Here is a 12,400-nt window from a genome sequence, read left to right on the forward strand (position 1 = left end):
CGCAGAATTTCATTCTGACAATAGTGAAAACAGCGCTAAAGAAGAAGCCGGAAGGCGAAACGAGGAAGTGACAGGAAAGAGCGCTGACTGACAACTGAATTTATTGAGCGAAACTCGCGCAATATATAGGAAGGCAGTGGCTAAGATAGTCAGATGCAGTCAACGTCACATGATGCAAAGAGCCAAAAAGCGATAAAAAACAAAACAAGGTGATAAAGCCAACAGTGAACTGAATCTCAAAAGGGGTGGTAACAAAATGGAAACTACACTCAATGACTATACACAGTTAAAGTCACATGGTGTAACGAGCCATAAAAGCGATAAAACCACAACAGGGTGGAAAGGCTAAATGTCAGCAGAAACTCAAAGGGATGGTAACAAAAACTACATGTTGACTTAAACAGTTAATGTCACAAGATGTAAAGAGCCATAAAAACCGATAAAGCATCCATAGCCCATAATAAGGGTAAAAACGATAAAAAACTGAAGAAATGGAATTGTGGAAAGAATAAAAATTGACAATGTAGCAACGTAAGGCTAAAAAATTCACAGACCTTAACAAACAACGATGCAACAGTGACACTCAACGTTTAAACACGCGTAGTTAACAATAAAAATTTTAGCAATGTTGTTCCAAAAAGGCAAGTTCACTTCCGTACAAGGATTTAGACGGGTCACTGACACATTCCAAGCTCTTTCTTTTTATAAAGAAAGCTTCCTTCAATTCCCGAGCTACACTGTCTCTACTCCTATCAAGAACTACAGTTTCGCGTAAACGAGGCATGCATTTACACTCCTTGTAATGAAGCGCTAGATTAGAGCCAGTGCCTTTTTCAAGTGAGCGCTCATGTTCCCTTAAACGTTCGTTCAAGCACCTTCCAGTTTGTCCAATATAAACTTTGTAGCATGTAAGCGGTATCTGGTAAATCCCCCAACCCTACACCTGACGAACATGTTGGCATGCTTTACGCCACAGGTTTGATGTCTCGGCTTTTCGTTATTTATCCTGTGACACGACGTAGCTAGCTTGCAAGTGGAAGAAAAGACGGCGGGAATCTCAGATTTATTCGCAATCTTTTTAAAATTATGTGCAACCCGGTGGGAATACGGGATAACGGCTGGCCTCACCCTCCTATTGCTTTCCTGAGTAACTTTCTTCTCCTTGCCTTTAATTCTTGAAGGAGGGTTTGTCGTGGTGCCGCACGGAATCTACAGAGAAAAGACCCGCTGTGCGGTGGAAAAGAACTTCACTCAGACGAGCCTCAAGCCGAGTAAAGTGAAATCGCGAGCTGTCGCCCTCTGCAATAACTTGGAACTGGTGCAGTTGGCAAACACTATAAATAAGTGCAGAGAAAAAACTTTTAGCATGTTTTTTTCTGCAAAGACTCACAAAGAGGAGGTTCCGTTCCGGTGCATTGTTAGTGAGCGCTACACTTACCAAAGGCTTATTAGGAAATACCTCTTAAGGCATTTAAACTCGCTTGTCGTTGATGATCCCTTCGGTACGAAGAACTCGACGGAAATTATAGCTTTCTTTCAATCCTGCAAAGGCATTGGAAACATGTTTTCGGTAGATGCCAAGGACCTTTTCTATTCCATTCCACACAATGAGTTGTTCTCAGCTGTTCAGTCTTGCATTGAAAAGAAAGGTGTGTTGCTTCAAAATTCAGCGGGTATCTCAATGGAGAATTTTTTTTCTTTGTTGGAATTCTACCTTAGTGCTACTGTGGTCGAGTTTGACAATCAGGTGTACATACAGACGAAAGGAATTTGTATACGGTCCTGTGTAGCGCCAGTGTTAAGTAATATTTTTCTCGCAGCAGTTGACGAAAATCTGGACGATAGGTTCGACACGAGCAAAGTTTTAAAGGTTTTCAGGTATGTCGACGATTTTTTAGTTGTGTTAGCCAAGCAAGACGCGCCAGGTTATAGAGCCACTGTGGATGAAATTCTAGATACATTTAATGAACTGAGCCATGGTTTGCAATTCACTTGTGAATTTCCTCAGAACAACAAGTTACAGTTTTTGGACTTGGAACTATCCTTGGTACGAGATAGATACTGTTGGATGTACATGCCTCGAAGTCAAAAAGAGCTGTTGTCCTACGAGTCAGCTCACTCAAAAACAGTTAAACGAGCCATAGCCACATCCGGATTAGGATCTGCACTAACAAAATCATGCGAGCATTGCATGCAAGAGAGCTTCCAACTGCAGACCGCCCGGTTACTGCAGGCAGGTTTTCCGCAGACTGTGATTTCGGCAGTGACTTAAACTCTGCTTCAAAAAGTTAAAGGCAAGGAGAAGAAAGTTACTCAGGAAAGCAATAGGAGGGTGAGGCCAGCCGTTATCCCGTATTCCCACCGGGTTGCACATAATTTGAAAAAGGTTTCGAATAAATATGAGATTCCCGTTTTCTTTTCTGCCCCTTGCAAGGTATCTACGTTGTGTCACAGGATAAATAACGAAAAGCCGAGACAGCAAACCTGTTGCGTAAAGCATGCCAACATGTTCGTCAGGTGTAGGCTAGGGGTGATTTACCAGATACCGCTTACATGCGACAAAGTTTATATTGGACAAACTGGAAGGTGCTTGAACGAACGTTTAAGGGAACATAAGCGCTCACTTGAAAATGGCACTGGCTCTAATCTAGCGCTTCATTGCAAGGAGTGTAAATGCATGCCTCGTTTACGCGAAACTGTAGTTCTTGATAGGAGTAGAGACAGTGTAGCCCGGGAATTGAAGGAAGCTTTCTTTATAAAAAAAAAGGGCTTGGAATGTGTCAGTGACGCGTCTAAATCCTTGTACGGAAGTGAACTTGCCTTTTCGGAACAACATTGCTAAAATTTTTATTGTTAACTACGCGTGTTTCAATCGTTGAGTGTCACTGTTGCATCGTTTTTTGTTAAGGTCTGTGAATTTTTTAGCCTTACGTTGCTACATTCTGTCAATTTTTATTCTTTCCACAATTCCATTTCTTCAGTTTTTTATCGGTTTTACCCTTATTATCTGCTATAGATGTTTTGTCGGTTTTTATGGCTCTTTACACCTTGTGACATTAACTGTTTAAGTCAACATGTAGTTTTTGTTACCATCCCTTTGAGTTTCTGAGGACATTTAGCCTTTTCACCCTGTTGTGGTTTTATCGCTTTTATGGCTCTTTACACCATGTGACTTTAACTGTGTATAGTCATTGAGTGTAGTTTCCTTTTTGTTACCACCCCTTTTGAGATTCCGTTCACTGTTGGCTTCATCACCTTGTTATGTTTTTATCGCTTTCTGGCTCTTTGCATCATGTGACGTTGACTGCATCTGTCTATATAAGCCACTGCCTTCCTATATATTGCGCGAGTTTCGCTCAATAAATTCAGTTGTCAGTCAGCGCGCTTTCCTGTCACTTCCTCGTTTCGCCTTCCGGCTTCTTCTTTAGCGCTGTTTTCACTATTGTCAGTATTTCTCCCCTGGCACATTTTCTTGATCACATTTTTGAGGGTGCCGTTGAACCTCTCTACAAGCCCATTACACATGGGATGGTTAGGCGTCGTCAGTAACTGCCTTACTGACAAAAGGCGGCTAACCATATTCATTAGTTCCGATGTGAAGTTCGAGCCCTGGTCACTCAAAACTTCCCTCGGGAACCCATTACGCGAAAACGTTTCCACAAGACCCTCCGCCACTTGATGTCAATATTTCTCAGTGGAATAGCGTCAAGATAACGAGTGGCCATGTCAACCCGAGTAAGCACATATATATTGCTTTTGGCGGATACTGGAGAAATTGGCCCCACAATGTCAATAGCCACTCGCTGAAACGGTAGGTCGATGGCTGGCATCTTGCCCAGAGGTACTCTTCCCTTCGGAATTGTGCGCTGGCACACGTCACATGAGCGAACAAAACGCTTAACGTCACTCTGAACACCTAGCCAGAAGAACTCCTCGGTGATCCTAGACACCGTTTATTGAACACCCTGGTGTCCGGCCATAATGGTGTCATGTCCTAAGCGTAGCACGGTCTCTCGCATATCTCTCGGTGGCACAAGCTGTTGGACCCGCCTTCCTAAACTAAATATGCATTCCCTGTGCAGAAGACCATTTACCAATTGGTATTCGAATGCCGTACAACTCTTCTTTCTTTTAACTTTTTCCCGGACTCTTTCGAAGCAGGCCTTCAAGTTCGGGTCTTCCCTTTGCCTTATTGCAATCTCGACTGGTGTTACGCTCAGACACATCGTAACAGGAGTAGAAAGCGGACGCTGCGTTGCTCGGGCTGTCGCTTGAATCTTGTCTCCACTGCCAGCGAGAAAATGACTGCACCCGTCTGAGCTGTCGCGGGCCTTTCCATCTTTGGACGTTCTTCAACGTCGAGCATCATTCACTCGTGATCAGGGTCTTCGACACTTCTTGCACCCGTAATGTTTCCCAGGATGAGATCGTAGATGGGTTGGTCTACGCATTTTGCCACTACCTGCCCAGTATAATATGGCATGGACACTAGAATCCTAGCTTCAGGAAGGCACCTTACTGTGCTATCTACAAGAGTGACGACCGACGCTTCCCCTGTAAGATCCTCGTCCTTCACCAGGCTTCTCCGAACCAAGACTGTGTTGGCTCCGCTGTCTCTGAGCACCAATATAGGACGGTCCCCTATTTGCCCAACCACCACCGGCATTGCTGCTTTCGACTTGGGTGTTCCACTCACTGCCTGATTTTCCTGCGGCGTTTGCTCTCCTTTCAGCTGTGGAACGTCACGTGGCGTGACAAGTTCTACCCTAGAGTCGACAACGAATGCAGCTTGGTCCTGCGTTCTGTATCGAAATTATTCCGGAGTTCTCCACTACGGCACCTCCTTCTTCCCTTCTTCTTTAACTCCCTCCCTTGTCCCTTCCCTTACGGCGCGGTTCAGGTGTCCAACGATATATGAGACAGATACTGCGCCATTTCCTTTCCCCAAAATCCAATTATTATTATTATTATTGACATCTCAAGCCACCTATCAAAAAAGTTGGTCAGCCTGCAGGTAAACTGCTTAGCGGTTTCCGAATCCTCAGGTTTGGCGGTGCGAAATCTCTCACGAAAACCCTCTGCCGTAAGCCTGAATATTTGGAGGAGCGCCTTTTTGACTTTCTCGTCGACAATGGAGTCAGCCGCAGGCATCCTTCCAAACACATTCAGCGCCTCTCCGAGTAAACACACGCTCAATGCCGTGGCCCATTAACTGCGCTCTCAGCATTGCACCAAAGCTATCCGCTCGAACCGTTGCAGATATGCGTCCAGATCATCTCTTTTGTCATCGAAGGGACCCATCAGCTTCCTTGGACAAATTCGGCCTGTCTAGGAGATTCTCTACCCGCTAAGGAACGCTGATCACTGTCCGTGATCTCATATCCTCCCGCGACATGCTCCTGTTTCCACAAAATAAACTCCTTCTCCCGTTCTATCCTCCTTTTCTCCTGTTCTTCTGCCCTGCGAGCTCTTCTCTCTGCCTCGCGAGCTCTTTTTTCTTCTCGCTCTTCTGCCTCGCGAGCATCTGCGCGTGCTTGCGCCCTTTCCTCTCTCTGCCTTTTTCCTCTTCTCTCTCCTCGTCACGGAGACGCATCGCCTCTTCTTTGCTTATCCCTAGCTTGAGCTCCAGTTCTAACGTTTTTGCCAAATCCATACTTTCTACCGTCGAGTGATCGGGAAAATCTGAGACAAAGCAAAAAGAAAAAAAAAATAAATCCTGGCACAGGCTCGCCACTTATCTTTGTCACAGAAACCCCGGAGAACACTCGGACCGAAAAAATGGACTAGGCGACAGGGTACCCACACAGACGCACATTTAATGCCCCCTACATGGCACACACATTACAACAAAAAACTGACAAAACTAACACAAAACACAAGTGCTATAAACACACACGACCCGGGTACACTGCTACGAGCGTCTACAACTAGCATTCTACTGTTAGCGGTCGGCGTTCGTGCTCACGATTGGTCCAAGCGCCCGTGGAGGTGATGCCGGTGTTGGCGTTGGGGGCACCACCCGGACGGGTGGCAACAGCGCTGGAGACACCCCTGGCCGTCGCAAGTGGTAGCGTCCTCCGTTGACTCCCCGGTGGTGGTGGTGAAAACATTTAATTGCTGCAATAGAGTTTGGGAGTCACAGAGTGGCCCCGCTACATGGTCGGCGTCCCTAGTCCGGGACATCGCATGACAATGCCCCGTCTCTCGCCTGTTTCACCAGAGCCCTTTGGGACTCAAGCGAGGAGCAGTTGAGGAGGGCAGTCTCCCATGCCTCTCTGGAAGGGGTAGGGGAAGGGGGGAGGTGGGGATTTTGAGTGCATGCCCACACCATGTGGAAGATATCACAGGTCTCCCCACAGTACGGGCATCGCCCATCCGTGTTAGGATCTTAATGCTTTAAGATTGCAGGACAGAGCAGAGTACCTGTCTGCAGGCGCTTTAAAGTTCGCTCCTCCGTCTTACTCAGCCCCTCAGTACTTGGGAGGGAGACTCCCCGGGACGGGCTCAGGCGCGGCAGGAAGTCCACGATGCGAAGCCGTAGAACGCGAGCTCACCGGAGCAGTAGCCGGCGTCGCTCTCTTCCAGCCGAAGCGTCCCTGAATCGCCGGAGCCTCCGCTTCTCTGTTCTTCCCCCCCGTGCCTCGCTCTCCCTCGTCCTTTTATAGCCTTGGCGTCAGTCCACGTAAGCCTCGTCATCGTCTAATCCTTCTTCACTTCACCAATCATCTCTCTCCATCTCACCGAATGCTTCTCCACCAATCTTCTCTCTCTACCTCGCAGAATGCTTCTTGCTCATCTTCTTGATTCTTCGGTTAATCCACGTCTAGGAGCACGGAGTGTGGGGCGAGATGGTGCATTGCAAACACGTACAAGCGCACAGAAAACACAACCACACGAAGAAAGAGACTGAGACACCACTAGCGCTTGTGGTGTCAGTCTCTTTCTTCGTGTGGTTGTGTTTGTAATCCACGTCATCTTCTTCACACCTCTTCCCTTCTTAATTTTATTTTAGACTCAATATATGTGACAGCGCCGAAGGGGTGGTGTATGAAATACCCCTCTCATGCGGTCACTCCTACGTAGGGCAAACCGGGCGCTGCGTCAATGACCGAATTAGGGAACATGAAAGAAATGTAGAGCAAGATAAAGAAGTTCCAAACATACCCAAGCATATTACTTCCTGCCCGTCACGCTCCTGTGAGCCATGTTTTTCAGGGGCGCGGATTCTCGCTACGAGTAAGAATACGAAAGCTCAGGAATTAATTGAAGCTTTTTTTTCATCGGAGAGAAAGGAAGCATGTGCGTCAGCGCTCCATCCGTATCTTTGTATAAGGCTGAAACGAAATTTTTACCCAGTGCACTTGCATATCCATCTTGATCTGATTGTGTTCCTTGCGTCTAAGACAGGTGTATAAGTGTGTGTGGTGTGCCTCCGAATAGAGCAGTTGTAAGTGGCGCTTTTTCCCGTATCCTTCCTTGTGCCTGTGTGTGTTCGCGCCTAGTACCTAAGATGAATCGTGACCAACTCGCCCTGGAAGACGTTTTTTTTTTCGTGTCTACTTTCAAAACTTCGTAACTTGGAAGAAGCTGTTGGTGAAACAATTCATGCATACGACATCTATCTCGTTCCTGATGCATGGAAGCTAATGGGTGCCTTTCATGCTGGGTTATCAGGCAGAAAATGCGCCTGCAGGTCTCTGTTGTTCGTAACACTTCAAACGGAGGCTGCCGTGTCTCAGCAATTACGAGAGCGCTGGACGCTTCCCCTGAAGCTTTGAAGCTTGCCGTGATCTAAAGGATGCCCAACCCATATCCTCCTGCATTGCCTCGTTTCTGGTTTTGTCATGGGCACCAAGTGCCAGTCTCCAATGAGCTCTCTGATTTACCTTTAAACTCGACAGCACTTTTTCGCTTAGGCACAAAACCACATTGCCAATGTGGGACGATTATTCATTTGCAAATACCTCGCGGTACTTTATATTTTTTGTACTCCAAAATTGCCCTACGTTTCAATACCTGGCATCTTTTCTCCCTTTTGCCCTCAAAGATTTCTAAGCTTTCATCTGTGTATAGCTGTCGCTTTCCAAACCTGCTTCATTCTACTGTTGGATCGCTGCGCACGCCAGTGCAGGCCTCATACCCATGTCTCGCGCTGCGATGTCCGGCATTGGAGTTTCCGAAGCTGATGTCGGTAATTTTAGAGCAATAGCGGTACTAGTTGCTAAATATGTGTAATCTCCGAAATATATGTTTGCCCTGCGTTGGACTTTGCAAAGTCGCTTAGCAGCAACATTTCTCCCTGGCCTCCACGAAGTCTGACCTTCGCTAATTTCTACCAGTATCGATGTCCAGACATAATTGCCCGTGCCCGACATGATGATGGCCTCTAAATACAGGACAGGTAGTTGCCAAAATTTGGCCTGGGCCACCCCGAAACCGAACTTTGGCCACTTAGACAAAAATCGATTTCCAATCGTAAGAAGACGAGTCCAACACAATGGCACCCTCTGGGTTTGGCCGTAGTCATTGGCAAATTTTGAACATGGCGACTTTGGCACGCTTGCCTCACTAGCCATGGAACGAGTCGGGACCGTCTGTCTAGCCATGTCAGAGCTTTTGCTCGACATTTAGGTATAGCCGCGGTTACAGCCTGCCATCTTTTAAAGCGAAAGCTTAACTACTCTCCTCCGCAGCTTCTTGGTCGTGTGAGCCGTGCGCGCCGTGTGCACGAGTTTGACCTTGAACCGTGGAGAGACCACGTGACAAGTATGTTGTCACTCAGCCGTCGGCACCTCCGCCGAAACTAAGCGCCCGCTTCACTTTCCATAGGCCGTCGCTGTTCGTTGTGATCATCAGCGTTAGCATTGACAACATTCCAGCTGCGATGATTCTGAGGAAAGGAAGGGCACATAACTAGCTATTTGGTTCCGCGAACGCCTCAATCGCACTTTGTGGTACGTGGATGGGGTGAGAGAGAGATTTGGGTGTCATGCATTGTTCTGGCAGACACATGGCGCTGCAAGAATAGGCCACGGCGTTCATTGGGTGATCAACATCTCGCGATCAGCCACTAATTAAACTGCCACCTGCCAGGGTAGCAGGGTCGGAACGTTGCCTATCCAGTGTGCGAAACGCACTCCACGTTAAAGACCCCAAGCCGCGTCTTCTTGTCCGATACAGCACAACTTTCGCTCTCTGACCAGGTTTAGCAGTGGTTGAACCGCTGCTAATTTTTTCTTCTTTTAATATCACAAAGCTGTTCCTGAAGATATGACTTTTTCGTGGCCCAGGTGTGCGCCCTCTTGCGGGAGAGCAAGGCTCAGACCAGCGACGAGAGCCTGTCCCGGTTCCTGAGGACCGACTACGTGTTCTATACGTACGATGATCGAGACACGATTTCCGAAAAGGTGAGCACCGTGCTCAAGAGGCACAACTCAAGAAGCACAGTCGACGCAGAGATTGCTGCTAAATCCACGAAAGCTGCAAAGAAGAGTGCCTGCGTGCATATATGAGACGGAACAATCCTGACTTTCGTTGCACTCCAGTACTCAGTGACTGTAAAGGAGAAAAGGGTGTGAAGAGCAGCGAAAATTAAGCTAGGTGAATTTCGGCCACACTCGTGTGCGCGTGTTAGTGTGGAATTTTGAGCACACCACGGTAAATATAAACGATAGTTGATCGCGAGCGCTTCCTGTAACGAGAAAGAACCGACAGTGCTTAATGAATCGATGGTGTTGTTGGAAACAGGCATCAAAGGCAGGCTGACGAGACGGCAATTACGGCATTATCCCAGAGGTGACAGGTAGGCGTGCACGTAGAACAGTCAACCTCTCTCGAACAAAGCAGAAGAGCGGGGCGTAAATCATCCGCATGCTTGCCGCTATTCCTTGCCCTCTGAAGAAATCGTTCCGCAGCAAGCAGTTTGTATACTCGGGATAAGCCGACGACATAGATGATGAGGATGCCCAGGCGAGAAAAAGCGTGTCCATTGTCCATGATGCCTCGATGGCCTTGTTAGAAACACGCTTTATAAACCACGGTGACTAGACATCAGTTTCAGCATAAGCCATGACTGTGACAGGCAGGCGCGTGCCACGAAAAGTCTATCATGAAGAATGTTCATGAGTCCGATGTAGCTTCGGCGGCAGGAAGTGTGTTATCAGTCTTCACCAGTAACAGCCAGGGCCTCAAGTTCACGTGGGAGTTACCAGTGAATCGCGAACTGCAGTTTTTAGACGTTAGATTGGTTTGTATGGAGGATCACCTATGCTGGGCGTACAATCCCAGATCTAAGAAAGGGCTGTTACCGTTTGATAGTGCTCATTCTAAACTTGTAAAAAGAGCAATAATCGCTAATTCCCTTCAGAATGCCTTAAGAAAGTCGTGCCATCACACGATGTCTATGAGCTTCGGCGCCCAAATTCAGAGGTTGCACGAAGCGGGTTACCCGCCCCATTTGATTTTGGCTGTTTCTGAAATGTTAATCCAGAAATTCAAGCGGCCTTGTGATGAGAAACTTCCGGAAGCAAAAAAATTGGTCCCTGTGATTCCGTACATGCATAAGGTGTCCCATGGTATAAAAAAAGTCGCAAGCAAACATCAGGTGCAGGTTGTGTTCTCGGCCCCATCAAAGTTGTCAAAGATTTGCACAATGTCAAAACCGGATAAGAAACGACCGGTTTGCCCTATTAAACATCAAAAACTGTTCACGAAATGCAGATCACAAGTTGTATATTAGATTCCTCTAAGCTGCGGTTTAGTTTGCATAGGGCAAACCGGTCGCTGTTTTAATGAACGTGCCAGTGAACACTTGCGGAATGTGCGCCAACATCATGGAAGTTTCCTTGCAGATCACTGCAAGACGTGCAAGGGGTGTAGTCCGGATCTGAGCAAAACAACTTTTTTGAAGAGCGGTAAAGACAGATTTGAGCGAGAAGTTGTGGAGGCATTTTTTATTAAGAAAGCGGGAAGCGCATGTGTTAGTAGGCCGTCCATTTCAATTAGTGACGCTGAGGTGGCGTTTCTCGAAGGCTGTCTTTAGGTTTCAACGTTTGCAAGTTTTCTGCATACATTGTTTTTCATCGATGTGTTTTATCGACCGAAAAGACGTTTGTGTAGAAACCAATATTGTAGCACTTTGACGCTGAGGGTTTTCTCAAAGGTTTTTAATTTTTGACGATAATTATAGTACATTGACGCTGGGAGGTTCCCCCGAAGGTTTAAGTTTTCATGTCCACCAAATTTTCCGCGTTTGTTGTTGGTCATTCTTTCATTTTCACTCTTTGTGTTAAATCACGATTGTTGAGTTTGCGCGCTGGTTTCCTTGCCCAAGCGTGTGTGTATCATTTGGATGATCAATTGCTTTCATGTGGGTTGCGCAATCATTTAATCTGGGGACTTATAAAGTAAGAATAATGCTGTTATCAAGTGGATAGTGCAGAAGGCGTCTCTGGTCTGTAAAAGTAGCGCCTACTTCCGATGTTCTGACTATTGAAGAAATTGCGTTTTGTTGTGTGATAAGCTTGTTGTGATACGGCTCAGTTGATGCATAAAATGTAGGGGTTTGGTGCAATAAACTTCAGTTGCAAGTTGGCGCCCGTCCTGTTGTGTTCGTGCCTCTTTGTCTTTGTCGTTTTAGCGCCGTCCTAACTTCTTTCAAGATATGAACCAACTAGCCCAAATCAAAGTACTTCCTGAAAAGTCTAGATCTGTACAAGAAAGCAAAACAAAGCGTTTAGCGTCCGCATGCATACCACTCTTCCTTGCTCTACGAATAACTCGTTCCGCAGCAGGCAGTTAATATAATCTGGATAAGCCAATGACGTAGATGATGACGTTGCCCAGGGGATAAAAAGAGTGCGCACTGTCCATGATGCTTCGATGGTTGTGTTATTAACAGGTGCCATAAGCCATGGTGACGAGACAACAGACGCGGCATTATCTTAGGCTGTGACAGGCAGGCGCGTGCCAAGAAATGTCTGGATCTGTAAAACCAGGAAGCAAAATAGGCCTAAAGCTCCCGCATGCTTTCCACTCGTCCTTACCCTCTGAAGAAATCGTTCCGCAGCTGGCAGTTGGTACACTCGAAATAAGCCAATGACGTAGATGAAGACGTTGCCCAGGGGAGAAAATGAGTGTGCACTGTCCATGATGTTTCGATGGTTGTGTTATTTACAGGTGCCATAAGCCATGGTGACGAGACAATAGTCGCGGCATTATCCCAGGCTGTGACAGGCAGGCGCGTACCAAGAAAGTCTAGATGCGGAGAACAAGGAACAAGAACTGGCCTAAAGCGTCGGCACCTGCCGCCCTTCCTTGCCCAACGAAGAATATGTTCCGCAGCAGGCAATTAGTATACCCTCGATAAGCTAATGACGTCAATGATGACGTTGCCCATGAG

The 12,400-nt window shown here is 46.9% G+C and overlaps 1 protein-coding gene across 1 annotated transcript in view; it reads left to right on the plus strand.

The window, feature by feature from the left end:
- The window catches only part of LOC144122864 (uncharacterized), a 968,996-nt gene that overhangs the window by 927,589 nt on the left and 29,007 nt on the right, over window positions 1-12,400 (plus strand). The window contains exon 7 of the mRNA XM_077655844.1: window positions 9,291-9,407. Within this exon, the coding sequence (XP_077511970.1) occupies window positions 9,291-9,407 (117 nt within the window). The remainder of the gene's footprint in view (window positions 1-9,290; window positions 9,408-12,400) is intronic.

Source organism: Amblyomma americanum, chromosome 3 (assembly GCF_052857255.1).
Source record: "Amblyomma americanum isolate KBUSLIRL-KWMA chromosome 3, ASM5285725v1, whole genome shotgun sequence".
In the NCBI taxonomy this organism is placed as follows: domain Eukaryota; kingdom Metazoa; phylum Arthropoda; class Arachnida; order Ixodida; family Ixodidae; genus Amblyomma; species Amblyomma americanum.